The 23,836-nt window shown below is 43.6% G+C and overlaps 1 protein-coding gene across 4 annotated transcripts in view; it reads left to right on the top strand.

Moving 5' to 3' along the window:
* Positions 1-11,933, top strand: part of ATAD2B (ATPase family AAA domain containing 2B) — a 105,883-nt gene extending 93,950 nt beyond the window's left edge. For all 4 annotated transcript variants that reach the window (XM_077311782.1, XM_077311791.1, XM_077311799.1 and 1 more), the window contains exons 26-28: positions 1,039-1,142; positions 7,462-7,590; positions 8,399-11,933. In XM_077311782.1, the coding sequence (XP_077167897.1) occupies positions 1,039-1,142; positions 7,462-7,590; positions 8,399-8,440 (275 nt within the window). In that variant the 3' untranslated portion in view covers positions 8,441-11,933. The remainder of the gene's footprint in view (positions 1-1,038; positions 1,143-7,461; positions 7,591-8,398) is intronic.
* Positions 11,934-23,836: the final 11,903 nt, after the last annotated feature.

Here is a 23,836-nt window from a genome sequence, read left to right as displayed (position 1 = left end):
CACATATGTATTGTCTTTCTTGTTCCATTGAATCATAGAATAATAGAGTTGGAAGGGACCTTCTGGGCTGTCTAGTCCAACCCTCTGCACTATGCAGGACACTCACAACCCTATCACTCATCCACTGTAACCTGCCACCCCCTTGAGCCTTCATAGAATCAGTTTCTCTGTCAGATGGCTATCCAGCCTCTGCTTAAAAATCTCCAAAGATGGAGAACCCACTACCTCCTGAGGAAGCCTGACAGAAACCGCTCTATCAGGAATGTCTTCCTGATGTTTAGACGGAATTTCTTTTGAATTAATTTCATCCCATCGGTTCTGGTCCATCCCTCCAGGGCAAGAGAGAACAACTCTGCTCCATCCTCTATATGGCACCCTTTTAAATACTAGTATCCAACAGATACAGAGCTGAGGAAGTGGGTTAAGGGCTTTAACTTAAAACAGATTTGAACTTGGGGCAGCTCACTTTTCTTCAGATGTCGGCAATACTTTCTTGTGGTTACTATATTCTCCAGGCAGAGGCCTGAAGGGGTACAGATGTGTTCCACAATAAAAATTTGTCTCCTTCCTGAAAGCTCAGGTCTCTGAGTAGTAAATCAAACTGGGCAGCGTTTGCAAAAACAGCAAGAACCTATGGATTAATCATTTATTTACTTGGGTAGCAACTCTAAGGGCCAGGGGAAAAATTCCATCCATGGGTAAATTATAGTAGAACTGGTGATTCATTCACTGATAAAGTTTTTCATGAAAACTGATTTGGAAGGGAAATCTAAAAAGTACAAGGGAGAATAATGTGAAAACTAGGTTTGCTTTGGTAGCTTGCTGAAAAGCAAAGTGGGAAAAGTTGTTTACATTTTTTGATATTTAACTCTCTTTCTAGTGGTATGTTGCTACTCTCCAGTGAGTGTTTACGAAGTAGTTTACAGCATAAAAATATTTAACCCTGTTTTCCAGGATGAAAATAGTAGAGTGCTCATAACTTTCAATACTGCTACAGGTACCTTTGTGGCCTGACTTGTGCTTTTTTGCTCACTACAGGTACACTGAAAAATAAAAAATCTCGTAAAGTTCCTTTGGCACAGGTTCCGGAGGAGCAGTTGGATCCTGTACCTCCCGTAGTTGTTGACCATGACAGATTAAAGGTATGAGTAATTGAATCTGCCCTGTCCTTCAGAGGTAGTTTTGATTCGTAGGAAACTAGCTGGTTTGTAGCACAGTTCGTGTTTATTATGTGGAAAACTTAATTCGTTTACAAGATTTATATTATGTCTTTCTGCCCTATCAGGGACATTTCATAAAAGTTGAACCATGTTGTAACTTGTTTGTGTCAGGATAGTTATAGCTTTCCTGTCGTACACTGAAAGTGGCTTCCATTGGGCAGAATGAATATAATTTGAGGGGAGAAGAAGTGATGAAGTTTCCTTTGAGGTGAACACATTGCTGTTTGCTTGAGCTTAAACATACAGAAGGATCAAGGCTCTCTGTGTGGGGTAGTTATCACAATTATCCGCTTTTGGAGCCACATAGATTCACATTGCTTTCTTATGGCTGTAGGGAATTTTCCTCTTGATGTGGTTGGTACTCCTGATGCCCTGATTGACTGCTGGGATGAGGAAATGACACGATCAGTAACAGGTGTTAAGAGCCAAGGTAGTTCCTCGGTTTACTGAGGGGTTGCCGGCGATGGAAAGTCACGAGAGATGGAGATGGTGAGATTGGGGAGATGGAGATGGTGAGATTGACAATCAAGGAAGAGTTGGGATGAACCCAATGAGTCTTGAGCTCAAGTTCATTTTAAAGCATAGTCAGTGTTGGTGAAGAAACAATAGGCCTGCAGGAGAAGGTGTACTGCTTCTGTGACCAATTTGCTCAACACTTTGCAGAGAAAATTTCTCAGCCTGTACCAGCTTGGAACATATATTAACAGTGACAGGGTTGGATGATGCTAGGCGGCCACTTTTCCAGTTCTTTGGAATAATTTTTCAGTTCATTCAGAGGTATGACTTTTGCCCATTTTGGTTATTTAACTGGTTATGAGAGCTAGTTAATGCTTCCTTGAGAAAAAGGCTGGTTTGCCCTAGCCTTGAAATAGGCTGTGATATGTCCATTCCTAAAAGGTCTATCCTGGACCCAGGAGATTTTGATAACTATGAAGTAGTCTCATATGTTACATTCTTGAGGGAGGAAATCGAACAGATGTTCACTGGACAACTCGAAGTATTCGTGGCTGAAGCGGATTATTAGAACCTTTTCCATTCTGGTTTCAGGCTACTTGTGGGAATGAAACAGCGTTAGTCACCCGTGTGTATGAACCATGCCGGACATGGACAGTGGGAGTGCAACTGTCTTGACCCTCTTGGGTCTCTTAGTGGCTTTCAGTACCATTGGTCCTGGTATCCTCTTGGACTAACCTAAATATATATACGTAGAAACTCTGATCCAGTGTCTGGAGGTAGTTTGGGGATGCACTGCAGCTTAATCCTGACAAGATGTAAATGCTACAGGGAGTGTAACCTGGGGTTTAGGGAGTCACCCATTCTGGATAGGTTGCATTCCCCTTAAAAGGCACAGGTCTGTACTTTGGGGGTATTATTGGACCCAGGACTGCTGCTGGATAACAAGTGGCAACTGAGGCAAAAATTGCCTTTTAACAGCTTTGTCTGGTTAGCCAGCTGCGGCCTTTCTTAGGTAGAAAAGATCTGACCATAGTGGTGCATTCCTTGGTGACATCTAGTTTAGATTGCAGAAGCCTTTCTCAACTCTTTTATTGTTGAAAAACTCCTGAAACATTCTTCAGACTGAGAAAGCCCAGAAGGGTTGCAATCATGCAGAATATGGTCAGAAAGCATAGCTGTGTCAGGAAGCATAGCCCACCTGGGACCCCTCCACTTCCCATCATCTTCATGCCCATCATTGGCCATTTTGGAAGGGGGGGTTGACCTGACCATGTATGGCCAATATCGCCTGATAAATGTTTAACAAATTAAATAAATATATTAACAATAATCAACTCCTACCCATTCAGGAAATCCTTCCAGGGCCATTAAGATGTCCCGGGGTTTCATGAAACCCTGGTTGAGAAAGCCTGGATTACAGCAAAGCACTTTACATGGGGCTGCCTTTGAAATGTGTTCAGAAACTTTAATTAGTGTAAAATGCTGCAGCCAGAATGTAGGTTGCAGGGTCAGTATGATTCCTGTCTTGGCCCATCTACATTGGCTCTCAAACTTTAACCATTCAAAGTGCTGGTGTTGCCCTATAAAGCTTGACTTGGTTTGGGACCAATGTAGCCAGAAGGATGCCTGTTCCCTTACAAAGCTACCCCACCACTATGATCATCTTTGAAGGGCCTTGCTTCAAGAACTCCGGTCTCCTACATTTAAGCTAGTGGCCACCTGGGAGACGGCCTTCTCTGCCATGGCACAGAAACTCTTGGAACTCTTTCCACAAAGGTTGGCCCACCCCCTTCTTTTGCTGTCTTCTGCCAATGAGGGAAGACTTCTTCGTTGCACTCAGCATTCCCTCCACAATCTCTCCTTCCTGTCCTGTGTTTTAATTGTTGTTCTGATTTTCTCTGTTTTACCTTGGCTTTAATGGTTTTAGTGATGCATTTTTGTTTGACTTTAATGGTTTTTAAGGTTTGTTTTTTTTAATGCATGTTGGAAGCCCCCAATGAGGACAGAGAACAGAAGAACTTTGTAAATGAAAATTGTTCACTCTCTTTCCGTCATGAGATAGCTCGATAACAAGAGCCGTACACTCCAGCAGCAAGTCTTACGTTGTTAGCTGTGAAAAATTACTTCACCAAACTGTTTTAGATGTGCTGTGGAGATTTGAAATAAGTGTGACCTTTCCATTTGTGCATTTTGATGGTGTAGGACTGGCTAAATGGGAAACCTGCAGACATTTACGTAGACCTATTCAGAATTTTGGTGGAGGAGAAGCATGAGAAACCATTGAGATGACTGTGTATATGTACTAGGTTAGGACTTAAGAAAAATAGAGTAGCAAAGCACAGGGAGAGTAGTTTCTTTTAGACAAAAGTCCAGAATTGAAACTATTACAGGGAGTAGGTTGGAATAAGAACATTGAGATCTTACACATTTTAATCTCAATCAGGCTTTCTCAACCAGGGTTTCATGGGTGGGAGTTAATGTGTGTGTGTGTGTGTATGTGTGTATATATATATATGTATATGTGTGTGTGTGTGTGTGTGTGTGTGTATATATATAAACTTATCAGGTGATATGACCATATATGGTCATGTTGACTGGGTCCTCCTCCCCAAAATGGCCAATGATAGGCCTGAGTGGGTGGGAAGGGGAGGAGTGTCAGTTACACAAATCCTTATTAATGTCATTTCTGGTGACATGTGACTTCAGGGGTGTAGCAGGAAGGTGTGGCCTGCTAACATAATTTCTGGGGGTTCTTGAAACCTGAAGAATGTTTCAGGGGTTTCTCAAAGGTAAAAAAGATCTAGACAGTTGACAAATTTGAATCGGAGTATCCTAGAACATCTTAAATACTTTTCTTCTTTTTGAAGAAATTCATTTGCTGTTTTATAATTGGCAAATGGCAGCCAAAGCAATGAGACAGGAGTAGAGAGTTCACTAAAGTGCCCTTTCTGGGCTTCTACCACCTCAATCTTTCTCAACTTTTTTACCATTGAGAACCCCCTGAAACATTCTTCAGGCTTCGAGAAACCCGAGAAGTGGTGCAATCATACAGAATACCCAGGTCCCCTCCCCTTCCCGCCCCCTACAGGATCATCATTGGCCATTTTGGGAGGGGTTGGTTAACATGACCATTTAGGGTCATATGATCCAATGAATGTTTAACAACCTTGAAAAATATATTTAAAATTAATTAACTCCCAACCATTTCAGAGACCCTTCCAGGGCTGTCAAGAAACCCCAGGGTTTATGAAACCCTGGTTGAGAAAGCCTACACTATCTAGTCGAAGCAGGCAGTAAATGTGATGTGTTGCTGGTTGGTTTTATCATAACCACAATGAACTACAAAGCATGATTATGCCAAAACGTTGAATCCCGGTTTGCAAGAAAGGTTTGCGTGTGCATGTGTGTGGTGTATGAATGAATCATGCTTCTTGTTCTATAGATGTTGAATTACAAAGTAAGTCTAAGCAGAAACTCTGAATTCAGAGGGGGGATTTAAGTGAGCATTTTAATTGCCCCTCCCTCCATCATGAAATGTGCTCTCCCTTTGGCAGTGTTGCATGCAGAAGGCCCATGATGGTTAAAGAAGTGTTGGTATAGCAGGAACATGCATCAGCTCACATTGAGTTTCACTCTTGCGCTGACTCATTACCTGGAATTTAAATTGAGACTCTCGGGAGCAAACCACCTGCAGGCTTACACCTTGCTGCTGCTTAATCACTGTTCCTTTGTTTGTCATCATTCTTAGGAACAGTGACATTATCACACAGCCAATCAGATTGTGTTATGGCACCAGTAGAGGTTGTTGTTAGGTGCGAAGTTGTGTCCGACCCATCGTGACCCCGTGGACAATGATCCTCCAGGCCTTCCTGTCCTCTACCATTCCCCGGAGTCCATTTAAGCTCGTGCCAACTGCTTCAGGGACTCCATCCAGCCACCTCATTCCCTGTCATCCCCTTCTTCTTTTGCCCTATATCGCTCCCAGCGTTAGGCTCTTCTCCAGGGAGTCCTTCCTTCTCATGAGTAGGCCAAAGTATTTGAGTTTCATCTTCAGGATCTGGCCTTCTAAGGAGCAGTCAGGGCTGATCTCCTCTAGGACTGACCGGTTTGTTCGCCTTGCAGTCCAAGGGACTCGCAAGAGTCTTCTCCAGCACCAGAGTTCAAAAGCCTCAATTCTTTGATGCTCGGCCTTCCTTATGGTCCAACTTTCACAGCCATACATTGCAACTGAGAAGACCATAGCCTTGACTAGATGCACTTTTGTTGGCAGGGTGATGTCTCTGCTTTTTAGGATGCCGTCTAGATTTGCCATAACTTTCCTCCCCAGGAGCAAGCGTCTTTTAATTTCTTTGCTGCAGCCCCCATCCGCAGTGATCTTGGAGCCCAGGACAATAAAATAGAGGTCACTGAAGCTAATTCCGAGGAAGGTCGCTGTCCTTGCACTGAACTGGCTTCATTTGCTCATCTTTTCAAATCCCCTTTCGCAAGGAGTAAATAAAATAAACCAAAGCAGCAGAGGCTTATTCTCGTTTGGACTACTCTCCTAACCCAATCAAACTATTAAAATGAAAGAGCAAGCCAACACCAATGTTACCCCTCAGAGCAGAGGGGGGGGGGGAATAAAAAAGGGTTGGTCATACTAAGCCAGCCCTGAGCATCCATCCAGTTGGGCTCTGAGAGATACATTCCCAGCCTACAAACTAGCTTTAGACCACAAATGATCTACAAATTATAAAGCCAAACAAAAAAGAGAAGATCCAGTCAATCCAATTGAATCCTGATAAATCTGATAAACGACTGCTACATAAAAAAAAGAGAGAGAGAGAGAACTAAAATAATATAAAGGAACTCTTCTGAGAGCACAAGTTAACACAGCTGGTACAAATGCCTAATGGGAACTCAGACTCATTTACTCAGTGTTGCTAGTACACTGTTGCTAGGATGTATTTTAAAGCTAAAAGTGTTGCTGCGGGTAAATAAGGCTAAATACAGGGAACCATTGCAAAAGGATACTTCCCGAGGACCACCCCGACACCCCCCATGGCCTTCCTTAAGGTCCTCGGGTACCAGTTTTATATAATTTGTAAAAAATGTTCTTTGCCTTTGATACAGAAATATAAGGAACCTCAACTGAACATCAGTATGAACAGAGGTCACAAAAAACTAACACCTAATGAGCCCCCCCCTTTAAAAAAAACACTCCCATGTTTAAATCTTCATCCGGCAATAGACCTATTCAAAGAGGCATAGAATCATAGAATAATAGAGTTGGAAGGGACCTCCTGGGTCATCTAGTCCAACCCCCTGCACTATGCAGGACACTCACATCCCTATCGCTCATCCACTGTCACCTGCCACCCCCTTGAACCTTCACAGAATCAGCATCTCCGTCAGATGGCTATCTAGCCTCTGTTTAAAAATTTCCAAAGATGGAGGACCCACCACCTCCCGAGGAAGCCTGTTCCACTGAAAAACCGCTCTAACTCTCAGGAACTTCTTCCGGATGTTTAGACGGAATTTCTTTTGAATTTCTAGTGGGTAGCACTAGAAATACTAGCTGTAATCCTTGTTGTTGTTAGCTATAGATGGTTTTAAAATGTATTATTTTAATTATTGTTTTATTGATGCTGTACACCGCCCTGAGCCAGCCTGCCGGGAGGGCAGTATATAAATGGAAGGGAGGGGGTTCTTTCATTGTGGTGATTTTGACTGAATGATGACTCCAAATTCCTGAGCAAGAGCTTTTGAAACCTTCATCCCAGTGTGATTTTTCCCCTCTTGATAGGACTTGCTTGAATTGCTGGTTAAGAAAAGTGACAACTTGACGGTCGCTCAGCTTGAGAGGCTGTACTCACTTCTCAATCAGTGCATCTACCGGCACCGTAAGGATTATGACAAGTCACAGCTTGTAGAGGTGAGTTTAGCCAGCTGCTTCAACTGAGTATATTCAGTGTCAATTTTTGATAGAGATCTTGCTTTAGCTGCTAGTGATTAGAATCATAGAACCATAGAGTTGGAAGGGGCGATTCAGGCCATCTAGTCCAACCCCCTGCTCAATGCAGGATCAGCCCAAAGCATCCTAAAGCAAATTAGAACCAGTGTGAGAAGCATCTGGCCTTTGGTTCCTGATCTTGCCAGTGGTTCTTAGGCAGCAAAACTACTGAAACCCGTAATTTCCTGTCCAGTCACACAAAGGAAGAAGAGGAATTACGTGTGTTTGATGTCAAAAAATGACTGCTGCAGATTTGTGAGTAGCCGTAATGGAAAACTTAAGCATCTGTCCATGAGAAGACTTTCCAAACTGAATGAATATTTGTTTCTTATATGCAAAACATTATCATTACTTATCAAATGGAACGGGATTGACGTTGTTAGGGAATGACATGCTTTTATAAGTAATTTTCTGTTCTTTCCCCATTTGGTTATACCTTTTGGTGTTACGGCCTGGATGAAAAACGAGTGAAAATCAATGTAAATCAGTTGCTGCCAGGCCCATATTTATTCCTATTGGCTTAACTAGGCACTAAACCAGTTTGTATACTGGTTTGGGTTATCGTTTGAACTTTGATCCTTTGTGATAATATCCTGCAAAGATAATTGTTTTTTTTTAAAGTTCTTGTGAGAGTTCCATGGGAAATTTTTGCTTGGCCATTTTCCACCCACCCCCACCCTTTACCCGAGCAGCCGGGAGTAGCCTAACCTTCTTGCCTTTCCCTTTTCAGGAGATGGAAAGAACTGTCCATATGTTTGAAACATTCCTGTGAACCCTTTAAGGTGTGAGAGGTTTATCTCTTCATAAGCTGCTCACGAGAGAGCAGTCTTCTGAGCCATTCAATTTCCAGTCGCACCAGGTGTGTGCAGAGCCTTGGTCTTAGCATGCTTGCTCTCTCTGTCTCACTTTTCTGTCATGAATTTGGTGCTATCGTCTCAGGTACCTGAAACCAGCCAGCCTACAAGAACCAAACGGAACTTCATAAATATTTGTATCTTGATATAAATAAAGAATACAATGCCACAACTTGGAGATTTTTTTTTTTTTGGTGCTACAGAAACTGCTCTCATTTCTGCTGTCTACATGCATTATTTTATGAGAAGCTTCAGGCAGAATGGAGCAGGCTGAGGAGAAAACAAAACGAAAACCGCCACACACAAACTGGATAGAGCTGATCTAAACTGGTTGTTTTGAAGTGGGCAATTTTTTAAATTTTGCTTTCGAGGGTGTTTTTTTTTCTTTCCCCCTCCCCTTTTTTATTCTCCGAGGTAATGGACTGAAGCCTGTTTTTTTTTACAGCTGGCAGTGAAGAATTGTGGTAACGATGAATTATTAACTTGGTATACAATAATGTGAAGATGAGGCTCTCTCGAGCTGCCTTCAATGTGCCTTTTTAGTCAGAGGAGGAGGAAGAGGAGGAGGAGAAGGCTATTAAAATGGTTGGGATTGTAGCCAAAGGCAAGGGTTAGAAAGAGTTTTTTCCCCCCAAAAAAATGCCTGTGTTCCCAAAGAACAACTTCAGGTTCCCACTCAGTCCAACAGCAAGCCAGTATTATGTTTCAACACGTTGATGTTGTTTTGCGGAAAATGAATGGAAATAACCCCGGGTTATCTCAGAATGGTCAGAAATGCATTTGTTTCACGGGTGTATTTGTTTTGATTTTTTAAAGCAAATTACCGGTGAAAAGTTTGCAGTTGATATTAAAGATGGCTGTAGTTTTTAAAAAACAAACAAACACATGGTCCACCTTATTTTGTAAAGCTTTTTTTTTTTTAAGAAAGAAAACAAGCTTAATTTGAAAAAAAAAATCAGATTTCTTTCTACGCCTTCATTATGTTGGAAGATAGGACTAGCTGGGTGGCCATTGGCAAGGAAGAGAGATAGTTCTGCCATCCCTTTAAAGTTTGAATTAGACTAGGCTCCTATTCGGTTCAATCCATATTGAAACAGTATTAATGAGGAAATAACTGAATGGCCGTTCGTTGGCAGTTGGCTGGTGTGGGGGTTTTTTTTGACCACTGAATTTGCCTGCAAGGGTTGCGGTTCTCCGGAGTTTAATGATGTTGCAATAGTTCTCAAGCTCTGTTGGGGTGGGAAGAGGTGGCACGCTCTAGGCAGCAGGACATCTGTGGCAGGCCCCAGCCACTCGGGTCTCCCAGACAAATGTCTCTCAGACTCCCACCCCTTAGGAGGAGGAGGAGGTGGGCAGCTAAGCACCTGGCATTCAGTGCTGCACAACGGAGAGACTCCCTTGATAATGTTGCCTGAAACTGCAGGAGTGTCTTTCCCCAAATATGCAACTCTCAATACGCTTTGTTGTAAATCAAGCAAAAGTGGTCTTGACCTACTGCAGAGACACGGCTACCTCAGCTTTTTGTATTTTCGTTACCAACAGTATTTACAGAAAGCTGTCATTGCTCTGCTGCTGTTCAGCTAAGGTACACGTCACCCAGGTGTGCTGCTGGTTAGTAGTATGCTGCTGCTGGAAATTGGATGCCGGCCTTGGGTTGCTGCTGCAGTGATCCTAAGCTCTTTCTTTTTGCTCATGATTTTGACAGCCAATCCTGATGCCAGCCACACCATTCCCAGGCCCACCCAACTTCTAAATGCCACCTGCTTAAATCTTAGTATGCATTTAGTCACCGTGTTGAAAACACGGACTCCTATAGAAATGCTGTATTTTAAGGTGGGAAAGTGCGATTAAAACAAAAAAAAAACATTTTAAGCTAAGTACTTTGTTCCTTTTTAGAAATTTGATTGTGGGGGACTTTTTTCCATTTTGTTTTTTTCGGTTAGTATTTATTGCCATCGAATGCTGTGTAGGATATTTTGCTGTCAAATCCATTAACGTTTTTGTATTTTGATGGAAATTGTTACAGAACTCTTTAAAATTTGAAGAAATTTTAAAAAAATGTAGCAGATTTTTTGTAGCAAGTAAAACAATTTTTTGCAAGTCTCAGGTTCTTGCAGCATTTTTAAAAATATTGTAGTTCGGAGATTTCCTTTGTTCAAGTAGCAGCAGCAGCACTTGTGAAAAGAAGAAAAAAACTGCATACATTTTCTAACAGGTTGCTAAATTTGTACGAGCTGAAATAATTTAAATATAGTAATCAGATAATTTGAAGAGTATCTTGAATTTGTGTCCAGCATTAAAAATGCTTCCGACTGGTCTGTTATTTAAAAATAAAAATAAAAATTACAAACTTTAGTAGTTTTTGAATGTTGATAAAATGAGGACAAGCCTCTCAATGTGTTTTAGGTCTTTCGGAAGAATTAGCTTATTATAAATGTATTAGTGGACAACATGATTAAAATGATATATTCACCCTTTTGGCTCCGAAACCACACTAATACAATGTATTAATTTTTTTTACTAATAGCTTAGTGGTTGTAGGGTAAAACCTGTTAATCTCTCCATGTTGTCAAAGCTGTTTACTCCTTGTAATTTTTGTTATTATTATTGTTTTTTGCCACATACAATTGGCAATAATTTGTACAAATCAATTCCTGTTTCTCGTTATGAATATTACCAATGAACTCCTGGACAAGGCCTTCTCTCTAGGGCCAGATGGAGGTTAAATTGCTGTGGGGCTAATGATGGAAAGGAACTGCTCTTAGGATGAACTTGGCTGTGGAGTTAATTGTGTTTGCAAGCTTGAATTTCACCTGTGATTAATTTATGTTCTGTGTCCTCTGTATTGTTACTTGAGTTTTCTCATATGCCAATGTATTTATTATAGGACTATTGATTTGTTTTTTCTGCTAATACCTTGTCTTCTCATTCTTTTAAGTTGGAGGGTGAGTTCTGGCTTTGATATTTTGAATGGCAGGTCCTGTAGCTGATAATCTCTTCTCTCCCTCCTTCCTTTGCCCTCCCCACACCTTTTATTTTTGTGTGTAAATTCTACATGAGCTTGAATTTGAGCTTGTACCTGCTTCTCCTTCTATATTGTACATTGGTTTACTTAGGCAATGGGGATGTCTCGTTTTTTGATTTCATTCTTTTGTGTCTTATCTACTTTTGAATTAAGTAAACTTACGTCATCAGCTATGGTAAATTTTGGATTCTATAAGTTGTATTCGGAATTGTGTTTCAATTGACTTCTTTGTTTTTTTTCCTTTTTTGCATCTCAACTTTTTTTTTTTTGCATTAGTTAAGTAAATTATTTAATTTTTTTTTAATTCCTGGGTATTTTGAACATTTTACTGTAATTTGTAATATAACTGCTGTGAAATACTTGAATAAAGATGACAAGTAAAGACAGTCCTCGGTCTCTTTTGAAACCCTTTGCGCTTTCTTACTTAGGAGTCTGATACAGAGTGATTAAATAACTGGGGGGGGGGATAATCCCTATCTGTGTGTGCTTGGGAAAGAAAACTTGATCCTGTGATACGCAAATCTTTTTTGCCTTCTCACCCCTTTCCTCTATGTGCCTCTCAGATTATGGTAAACCAAATGCACTGTGGCAGTGATGTAGTTAATCAGAAATTGCTTGTTCTTGTGTAAGAGATTTAAAAGCTCTGAGATGAGTGCATGCTTATGAAAGAGTGGGAGGGAAGGAATTTAACGTTGGGCTTTATCCACCATGTATTTGTTTGAAGATTCAGGAACCTAAAAGGTTGAGCGGCTAAAACATGAAAGAAACTTCAACTATTTATTACGCTGTGCACCAACAAGATTAAAAACAACTTACATGGAATGCAAATAAAAGCTCAGAGCATAGTATATGCTCGGCACAGAAGTTTAAATTGGATGTACCATAGCTACTGTATCTCAGTGACGGTTACGCACAGATAATGACCACAGGACCAAACATGTTTCGCTCCAGAGGGCCTTCTTCAGCGGTTTACATTCTGCTAACACACACGTAAATTAAAAGATAAATACAAGATAAATTGAAAGATAAATTGCAAATATCTTTTTTTGGGACAACGGGTTGCGTTTGAGTCACTGAAAAAGCATAGCAGCAAATAATAGTTCTAAAGCAAGCCCTCATATACTGAGGAGCCCACAGGTATCGGAGATGGTAACTTTGAACAGCCCTTCCTCAAACCAGACTGAAGGTGGAGGATCTCCGTTTTGAGGGAACGTCTTGCTTCATTGACTAACAATTATTTATCTCAAAAAGAATAGACAAATGGTTCATTCACTTGACATTACAGCAGGTCCAACTAACCTGTACATACCCATTCAGGCGTATAGGTTCCAGCAGTCCCAATTGCCCTATTCTCAGCCATCTGATCTCCAACAGTGGGCATCACAGGATAGCACCCCTTTTCTGGGGCTATGGTTCGGGGTAGGTGCAGACCATATAATCGAGCTAGGAATCTGGCTTCACAGCACCCTAAAGTGAAGCAGCAAGCTGTAAAGAGTCCATCAGCACTAAGGATCAGTAAAAGGCGAGCCACCTGTTCTTTACAGATAGGTCTTCAGTACCAGTGGTAGTAAGTTACCAATGACACATGGTTGGAAACACCATGTCTGAGTTAGAGCAAGAGTTGTCTTTGCTAATTCCAGATGGGACCATTCAGAGACTTCCAGAATTAGACCCGGTTACACTCGTGTTTTTCTTCCCAGGCCAGAAATTTTGGGGTGATCATTGATTCCTTACTGACACTCGAGGGTAACTAGCCAGGCATTTTTCCATCTTCGCCAGGCTCAGCAACTAGCATCCTATCTGTCCACCAAACACCTGGCCACAGTGATCCATGCAACGGTCACCTCCAGAATAGATTTCTGTAACTCGCTCTATGCTGGCATACCTTTGGGCTTGCTCCGGAAATTTCAGCTGGTACAAAATACAGCTGCTAGGGTCCTCACAGGGACATCATGGAGGGCCCATATCCAGCCAGTACTGAGGCAGCTGCACTGGTTGCCAGTTACCTTCCGGATCAGGTTCAAAGTTCTGGTTCTGACCTATAAGGCTGTACGTGGTCTGGGCCCAGCATATATGAGGGACTGTATGTTGCCTTATGCCCCCCGCAGGGTCTTATGCTCTGTGGGTTCTAACTTTTTGGTTGTTCCCGGCCCCAGGGAGGTTCGCCTGGCCTCAACCAGAGCCTTTTTGGTCCTGGCCCCTACCTGGTGGAACAAGCTCCCGAGGGAGCTTGTAGGAGCTTTTAGCATTCCGGTGGGCCTGCAAAACGGAGCTCTTCCGCCAGGTCTATGGCTGAGGCTGGGTGGCAAGGAAGATCAGGACCTTTCCGTCATAGAATGGCGGTAGTGAATCCTATCAGCCCCCTCTCCACCTCCCCCCTTTAGATGGGGACGGTTAGAGTTCTAGTCTCAGGAAGAGTTTTTGCCACAATTTTTGGTTTTATAGGATTTTTATATTATATGTATTAGTTTTATCGGTTTTTAAGGGGATATTGGGTTTTTATCCAAATTGTAACATGCCTTGATGATGATGATGATGATGATAATAATAATAGTAATAATTAGTGCTCCCAAAAGATGGAGGTCTTAAACCAATTCTAGATTTGACAGATCTAGATTTCTTCCTAAACATTAGAAATGACAAGATGTTATTGAAGATAATCTTACAGTTTTTAACAAACTTCATTTTGTGTATTTGGTCTCCAGGATGCCCAGTTTCATTCCCCAATCCATCCTGGTTACCACAAATTTCGGCGTTTCAAGTGCAACATCTCCTACTAGTACAACGTCCTTTGGTTTGGCTTGGCTACTGTGCCAAGGGCATTTTTGAAATCAGTTGTTCTAGTAGTAGCACATTTTATGAGCAAAGGGATGTAGACAGTTGGCGCATATTGGCGTCCGCCTGTAAGAAGCACAAGTCACCAATGTCTGTAATTATACAAACCTCTCAAGACTTGGGTTTGGCAATTAATAATAAGAGATCACGTCTTGCCTTCAACCACCTCAGATAACTTCTTTCATTGGGACTCTTCTAGATGCAATGATGGCCATCTTAAAAACCCCATAAAATCCATTAAAACAACACTATAGTTTCAACAATATTAGTTAGCTAACTAGCATGGCAAGATCGGCTAATCAACTTCCCCTTCCTACTACTGTCAGGTGGAGAGGGGATCCTGATGGTACCAGTCCCAATCCCAATCCCAGATGAGGGGGCATAGGTGTTAGCCTTGGTTATTAGGGTTCCTGGCTTTGGCAACACTTACAACTCCTTATGCCCATGTATGGATATAACCTTACAAAATTGGTTTTTGGGCTTCACCCTGACATGCATTTTCAGTGTATTAGGGTTACAGTCCCTAGGGCTATAATGAGACTGCTAGCTTAGTAGGGTATGAAAGTATGGTAACTTTTTAACAGGAATACACTTGGGGTGAAATACGCTTCGGCTGTCATGTCTGATGCTGCTTTGCAAGACTGGGAAGTACGCTGATCATTTTCCATTCAGGCTGTGTGGTCAGTTAAGGGGCCCTCATATTTATTAGCATCGTGTGCAATATGTTATGCCTTTACTTCATCGAGGGAAGGTTGTCCAGGTGATCACAGACAATAGCACAGACTTACATAAGTTCCCAAGGGAGCACGGCATTGTCCGTCCTATGCAGGGAAGCTACTTTCATTTGGGACTCTAGCCTGGTCTGTTTAGCCTGGAGAGGAGACAACTGAGAGGGGATCCGATAGCCATCTTCAAGTATTTAAAAGGATGAAGGATGGAGCAGTGTTCTTCTCTCTTGCTCCAGAGGGACCAGAACCACTGGGATTAAATTAATTCAAAAGAAATTCCATCTAAACATCTGGAAGAAATTCCTGACGGAGTGGTTTCTCAGTGGAACAGGCTTCCTCAGGAGGTGGTGAGTTCTACATCTTTGGAAATTTTTAAACAGAGGCTGGATAGCCATCTGATGGAGAGGCTGATTCTGTGAAGATCCAAGGGAGTGGCAGGTTACAGTGGGTGAGCGATAGGGTTGTGATTGTCCTGCATAGTGCAGGGGATTGGACTAGATGACCCAGGAGGTTCCTTCTATGATTCCATTGTCCTCACTCCAGGCCAGCCTTTCTCAACTGTTTCACTGTTGAGAAGCCCGTGAGATATTCTTCAGGCTTGGAGAAACCCTAGAAGTGGCACAATTGCGCAAAATATGGTTGGGTAGCTGTGTACATGCCCACCCAGAGCCCCTCCCCATCCCACCCCTCCAGGCCCATCATTGGCCATTTGGGAGGGGGGAGGTTGATAGGGACCGTATATGGTCCTATCACCCAATAAAAGTTTAACAGATTTAAATAATATATTAAAAAATGAATGAACTCCCACCCATTCAGGAAACCCTTCCAGGGTTGTTTGGAAACCACAGGGTTTTACAAAACCCTGGTTGAGATAGCCTGCTCCAGGCAGTACATGTAGCCAACACAAGACATCCTCAGCAGGATGGGGCAAGCAGGGCACACATAGGTTATCGGAGATAAATGAATTCTCTGAGTCTTTCTGCAGTGTTTTTTCCAAGAAAAGACCTGTTTGCCACCTATGCCAAGGTGAAAGCAGGCATGGACCATCTCTCCCTATAGGATGTGTCTCAAGTTTATTGGACAGGCATTTTTTATGCCTCCCCATCATTCTTGTTAATTCACAGGGTGTCAATAAAGGTCAAGGAAGAGCACACATGGTGTATCCTAATCACTCCTTTTTGGCCCAGGCGACTGGGTTCCAAGTTCTTCTGACACCATCCAAAGGAGTCCTCATCCACTTCCCTTGGGTAGCAGAGGGCCCTATGGGACACAATGGAATGAGGAAACAGGTTGACAGCATGGTTGCTGAGCAGTCCCATTTTGGGTTCTCAGAACAAGTAGCTAATGTTCTCCTTAATGCCTGTAGTCCTCCTGCTTGGAAGTCTTATAAAGCAGGGGTAGTCAACCTGTGGTCCTCCAGATGTCCATGGACTACAATTCCCATGAGCCCCTGCCAGCAAAAGCTGGCAGGGGCTCATGGGAATTGTAGTCCATGGACATCTGGAGGCCCACAGGTTGACTACCCCTGTTATAAAGGACAATGGGTTAAGTCTTCTGACTGGGCTAGAATTCAGAATTCAAAGTACCTTTATTGGCATAAAATTGGATGTGAGGGCGATCTGGCTGCAACATCTGTCACCCCGTTGGTCGCCAGGCTTGATTCGGTTAATCTGGCTGGCTAGGCAGGTGTCCCTTACCTCCCTCACCGCTCCATGTGTGTCCCTCCCGAACCTGCATGCTCGGTGGAAGAGGACGACCATCCCAGATAGAAGGAGCATACCGTTCTTAGGTCAAGGGTATATGACTGGGCTAGAACAGAGAATTCTGGCTGAGGATTAGCCCTATTGCTTTAATATTTGAAAGTCTTCTGTCTCCTCCCTTACGCTGCTCCCTTGGCAGCTATATCTACTTACCATTCTAAGGTTCAGGACAAGATGCTGCATTCTCTCCCAGCATCCAAAAACTCTCTAAAAGGGCTACTAGATTTATTTCCACCAGACCACCAGCAGTGGTGATGGTTGGTTGTTTTAACACAACTCAGGTTAGCCCCTTTTGAACCACTGGATGTCTGTAACTTAAGGCTTCTGTCTTTTAACGTTGCATTTCTGGTGGCAAGGAAGGGAGGGGGTTTGGCAGCTCTGAAAGATGATTCTCTGTTTATTAAGTTTCAGGCTGGCCACGGGGTGTTGAGGCCTAGTCTACATTTTTTCTGCCTAGGATGGTTTCTAATTTCCATCTAGCCCAGGGCATTGTCTTCCCAGTATTTTTTCCATCTTCTGCATCAGATGCTGGAAAAAAAAAACATTACATTTATTGAATGTAAAAAGGGCTTTATGATTATTCCAAGTCCATTGCATAAAAAATACAGTGGGTTCTAGAATCCAACCCTTCCCCTCTCCCCGGCAGCCCTGTGGATGTCTTCCAAGGCTGCCATGAGGGTGTTTGGACCGGGGTGAGCTTGGCCAGGCACTCCCCGCCTTACAAGGCTGCAGTGAGGCTATTGGGGCATGGGGGAGCTCAGCCATGCACTCCCCACCTCCCCCACCACCTGCCTGGCCATCCCCACTGTAGCCTTGGCAGCCTTGGTAAGCCTTCTTGTGTTGGGAGGAGTGCTGGGGGCCAGTCCTCTCCCCCCCATCCCCAGAAGGGTCGCTGAGGCCATTTTGTGTGGAAGCATCGGGTGGCTGTCCGCTCCCCCCTGCTGCCCTCAAAAGGCCCACCGAGGCCTCCACAGGCCTCAGCAGGCCTTTTTGGGCTGGGGGGAAGCACTGTGTGGGACTTAACTCATACTGATAGCCCAGTGGGGTGGGCGGAATTATGGGGGGTGCCATAGAAGGGGGCTTAGGAGGAGGACCCTTGGGAAGCGATGGCACAGGTCAACCTCAACCAAATGCCTGGTGGAGGAGCTCCCTTTTGCAGTGGAACTGTTCAAGTTCCGTCGGGGCCCCGATCTCCTCTGGGAGCGTGTTCCACCAGGTGGGGGGCAGGATGGAGAAAGCTCTGGCCCTGGTTGAGGCCAAGTGAGCTATGTTGCCTGAGGCTTGCTGGATGGACACCAGAGGTTGGTGACATCGTGCAAAACTCAAAAAATATGGCGTCTTCATTTCACTATATTTATCGGGTGCAGAATGGCCCTAGCAGTACTAAATCAACACGCAGGCACATTCCTTAACCTAATTTATATGGCAACAACAGCCAAACATTCAGCTGAGCAACTCCAAACTGGAACAAAAGTTACACTTTAAGGAAAAGTGGTTTCGAAAATAAAGAGGGGACAGATCAAGAGGGAGAGCAAAGATCACCAGTCCTATTTTGCGAAAAAAATCAGATGGAAGAAGGAGAGATCCAGTGTGGGGGATACGTTGCCATTCCATTGGGATCCAGGATCACTCTCTCATTGCTGGCTCCAAAACCAGACCAGTTATACTGTTCTTGGCCCCAAGCATAAAATGTTTCCCACCCCCACCCCCACCCCCAATAAACTTTTTGCTTCCTCAGGTCCCTGATGCTTAATAAGACTTTTGAAAACTTTTCCCTATTAGACAACAGTTCTCTTTCCCATATGGCCAACTCTTTCTGAAACTCTCCTCATTTTCTTAAGAGATGATCCAATTGGAGCCTAGAGTGCTCTTGAAGAAACACAAGCCCCAAACCCATTGGGGGCTCACCAAATTAGTGATGTGGTTCTTTTGATCCAGATCATTACAGTCGTGCCAGCTGAATAACTTCATGAAAAGGAAAAGGCTCTGCAGGACAGAAATGTCTCCTGTCATTCAACGAGATGAAAAGAAGCCTGATTAGCACATGTACAATCCTCAGCCGTCCTTTCCTTTCTGCACTGTAGAGGTGTGGGACATTGTCCTCTGACGGAACAGCTGGAAAGATTGCCAGGCAATTAACTGTTCACATGTAGGTTATTAGTGGCACAAAGACTGTTAGGGATGTGCAAACCCCAGAGGGGCTGCCTGTAATTTAAGATACATTGTGTTCCTCTCGTTGTTTGGTTTAGTGGTTAATGCGAAATGGCTCATGTCAATGTGAATTTCACAGATTGGCACATGACTTTTCTTTTTTTTTTTTTTTACCATTGCATTGTACACAGAATGGAAATCATGGTTTACTTTATAAAAAGTGACCAAGTGAAAGTGTTTAAACCTGGGGGTCGAGACCCTTTTGGCGGTCGAATGACCCTTTCCCAGGGGTCATGGCAGGGCAAGCAGCTTGGCTGGGGGGGGGGCACCCTGCCGTTGCCGCCACTCCTCCTGGAGGCGCCCACCAATTTATATACAATTTATAACCAATTTATATACGATCATGAACCATGGATCTTCACGCCATGGGTCAGTTTCAGTTTAATGTCTGTGAAAGAACACTTGCATAGTTTTATGGTTTGGGATCACCGCAACATGAGGAACTGTATTAAAGGGCCGCGGCATTAGGAAGGCTGAGAACCACTGGTTTAAAGGAACAGTTTTTAAAAAGTGAAGCCCAAATTGCAAACTTGCACATGTGGTCCTAAATTTCTAGTGGCCCTCCTGTGAAACGAAATAATCAATCTTAAGTGCATATCGACTGCACTCGGTGTTTTGTTTTTTAAGCGGGCAGAGTTCTTATGTTGTTGATGTACCGGTTGAACAAGGGGTACAGATAGTGTTTTTCGCCTGCTGCCTCGATATTGATATTGATATTAATTGGTTTTAGTAAATTTATTGAGGGAACTATGGGATTCTATTATAAATTATTTATTCTGCAAACCGCCGTGAGCCTAAGGAAACGGCGGTATATAAATAAATGAATGAATGAATGAATGAATGAATGAATGAATGAATGAATGAATGAATGAATGAATGAATGAATGAATGAATGAATGAATGAATGAATGAATGAATACTTAGTCTGGCCCAGCAGTATATCGATAAAAACTTTTGTAATGTAATGTAAAATTTTATTTATATCCTGCCCTTCCCTGAAGGCTCAGGGCAGGTAACAACAGAAGTGTAGCAATAGAAATAATGCAATAATGGTAAAATAAACAATAGTTTATATTAAAATCCCAAAATATAGTTTATATTCAGTCTAAAAGCAAATTCATTCTGAAACGGACACCTCCTCCTATCTGGGGAGAGGGGTCATATCAGCCTGTTCAATGGTTGATAGGGGGGTAATATGACTGATGTTTTGGGCAGGAACGCCAATCAAGGCCTGGGACCTGTGTACCAGAGGTTGTCTGGAGAGAGGTTGTCTACAAATCCCAATGAATGAATGAATGAATGAATGAATGAATGAATGAATGAATGAATGAATGAATGATTCCAGTGTCATTTCAAGCCTCAACCATGGCCTAGAAGAACAGGCCCTGTGGAACTCTCCCAAGTCCCACAGGCCCTGATCTCACCAGGTAGAGTGTTCTACCAGCTTGGGGCTAGGTCCTTATCAATATGCAATTTTCCTGACAAAGTAGGCAGGGGCCTGTTGGGTGCCCTTCACTTCAAGTCATGTTGGTCAAGTCACATCAAGTCATGTTGGGGGCCTGTCAAGTCACATCAAGTCACATTGGGGCCCCATCAAGTCATTTCGGGGCCCCATCATGTCAAGTAATATTGGGGGCTTTTTAAGTCAAGTCAAGTCAAATCAGGAACCCATCAAATCAAGCCACTTGTTAAAATTTGGTCACTTGTTCAATTTAATGACCATTTAGTCTCCATATTCTAGATTTTGGCTGCCAAATACAATGACCTTGGTCTTTTGTTAGTTAATTTCAAGATTATATATTTCAGGATATAACATCCTTTCTTCCTTCATTTTTTCTCTCTCATAGCAACCCTGTGAAGTAGGAGTGTGTAATTTTAAAGATCTCAAGGCACAAAACCTACCTGGCTAACAAAAGACATCACTGAAACTTCTTCATCCACTTAACATGACTCCACCTAGTCCTTCAATGAAGAACTTCTTAGAATAGATGGTGCAGTTGAAGTTGTTCTAGGTTCCCTACCAAGGAAGGAAAATCTTATGAGCCACACAGATTGACAATTGCAGCCTCATGGTAACATAGCCTCAGAGAATACTAGAATCGGAAGGGGCCATACAGGCCATCTAGTCCGAACACCTGCTCAGTGCAAAATGAGCCTAAAGCACCCAGGATAAGAATCTGTCCAGATGTTGTTTGATTCTTTAGGCAATTGATTTCCACTACTGAATTATTATGACTTGACTTGATGCACTCCCAACCTGTCTTGGCTTGACTAGATGGATCCCAACATGACTTCACGTGACTTAACTCGATGGACCCCCCGATGGGCCCTCAACTTGATGGGCCCCCAGCCTGATGGGCCCCTGACAACAGGCCCTGGGCAGGACCCAACATTGGGAGCTCATAAAGAGGCCCATTCTGACAGGCCCGTCAAGAGCCCATCCTGTTGAGGGCCTGTTGAGGGCCAGTGAAGTTGGGGGCCTATTGGGGGCCCATTGGGGCCCATCACATCCAGTCACAATGGGTCCCTAACTTGACAGGCCCCCATCTACCCCCAAAATTTATGGGCTTCTGACTTTACAGGTCCCCAATTAAACAAGCTCCAACTTAATCAGCCCCAATGGGTCCCATACTTGACAGATCCCCAGCTTGATAGGTCCTTGATGGGCTTCTCACTTTACAAGCCCCCGACTTGAATGGCCCCAAAGGGCACCCACCTGCCCGCCCCCCAACTTGACAGGTCCCTGATGTGTCCCTGTCCTGGTGAGCTCCATACAGGCCCCCAACTTGACAGGCCTCAGACTGGACCCTGATTGTCCCTTGACATGATAGGCACCTTAAGGCCACCCAATTTGACGGGCCTCCAACTTGAGTAGCCCCTGACTTGAGGAGACCCTGACTTGATTGAACCCCAACCTTGAGGGCCCTGATGGCCCCTGAAGAGCCCCCAACATGTCAGTCTCCCGTCTTGATAGGCCCCCAACTTGACGGACCCCTGATGGGCCATCGAATTGATGGGCCCCTGACTTGACTGGGCCCTGATGTGATGGGCCCTAGGCTTCACAGGCCCCCAACTTGACAAGCCTCCAATGGGCCTCCTACTGGCCCCAGATGGGCTCCCAGCTTGACAGGACCCCAGCTTAATGGGCCCCTGACTTGATGGACCCCCAACTTGATGGGTCTTTGACTTTAAAAAGGTAAAGGTAAAGGTATCCCCTGTGCAAGCACCGAGTCATGTCTGACCCTTGGGGTGACACCCTCTAGCGTTTTCTTGGCAGACTCAATACGGGGTGGTTTGCCAGTGCCTTCCCCAGTCATTACCGTTTACCCCCCAGCACGCTGGGTACTCATTTTACCTACCTCGGAAGGATGGAAGGCTGAGTCAACCTTGAGCCGGCTGCTGGGATTGAACTCCCAGCCTTATGGGCAAAGCTGTCAGACAGCTGCCTTACCACTCTGCGCCACAAGAGGCTCATTTGACTTTACAGGCTCTCAAATAACCAACATGGCTATCGACTTGAATCTATCTTCATGGATGGGAGACCATCAAGGAGGACTTTGCAGATGAAGACCATGGCAAAGTGCTTCTGCTTCATCCCTTGCCTCGAAAACCCTCTAGAGAATCTATAAGTCAATTTTGACTTGGCAGCACTCTAAGTATAAAAACACATAAGGCAGTCATATCCAGTGTGATTTCACCTCTTTGTGTTGCATAATAGACCGGGTGATCCAAGCACCAGGAGCTCCAAGCTTCCTTGCTTGTCATTGCTGGGACTTTTGGTTCTAAGTCCCTCCAGAGAATAGAGCTGTAGAGTAACAGAGCATTTTGAAAGTATGCAGTTATTAGTTACCTTTTTGGATTATGCACAGATCCAGACACACAGTGCTTCGATGTTTAAAAAAGAGTAATATTTACTGGAAAAAATATTTATATATCTTGGCGTAGTGGTTTGATTCCTTGCTCCTCCCCATCTAGCCAGCTGAATTTACATTTATGGCCAGTACAAGAGCTTGAGGGAGCTTTTCCTAGTAAAGTCAGGGGGTTTCACAATTCAATTTTCCACTTCTCCTGCAACTATGTTCCCCCTGTAATTGTTGTTTCCTAGAAGCGGAACTCCCCATTCATATTCTTTCAACAAATCATATTGGGTATCGGATGAAGTGGTCAGACCAACTTGATCCCAAACTGAAGGAAGTGATGGCTGCAGAACCTTCTGTCTAGCATTTGTATGGCCTTTTTCAGATGTGGATGTCTCACAGATGTGGATGTCTGTTTATTTGTGGACAGGTTAAAACCTGCCCTATTTAAAGATTCTTATCCAGATCACCAGAAATTGAACAAAATAAGAAAGCCTTGGTTTGACAAGGAATGTGTAGAGCCTTCAGTTTGTACTGTAAGATAGGATTAGACTGCAGGAGGTAAACATTTCACACACAGGTAAACATTTCACAAACATATAGAAAAAAAGTTCCAATACAGTGTGGAAAACCCTTATTCAATCTGTAAAAGATAAAAATAGCCCCCTCTTCTGGAAATCAACCTTAACCCTAAAATTAAACCTCACATAAATTACCCATTTCTCCTCATCTTCTTTAAACAGCCCGTGGCGCCACGGGCGCCACGGACTATATAATTCGTTAAGCCCCCTAGAGGTGGGCTTTGTCCGTGATGAGGAAGGGTCCGGGTTGGACCCTTCCTCACGACAGACAATCGGAGGGACCAATCGGCAGGCGCGAAGCGCCTGCCGATTGGTCC

The sequence above is a fragment of the Paroedura picta genome, chromosome 1 (assembly GCF_049243985.1).
Source record: "Paroedura picta isolate Pp20150507F chromosome 1, Ppicta_v3.0, whole genome shotgun sequence".
Lineage (NCBI taxonomy): Eukaryota > Metazoa > Chordata > Lepidosauria > Squamata > Gekkonidae > Paroedura > Paroedura picta.
The sequence above is the reverse complement of the archived record's forward strand: the minus strand, read 5'-3'. Positions and strand labels throughout refer to the sequence as shown.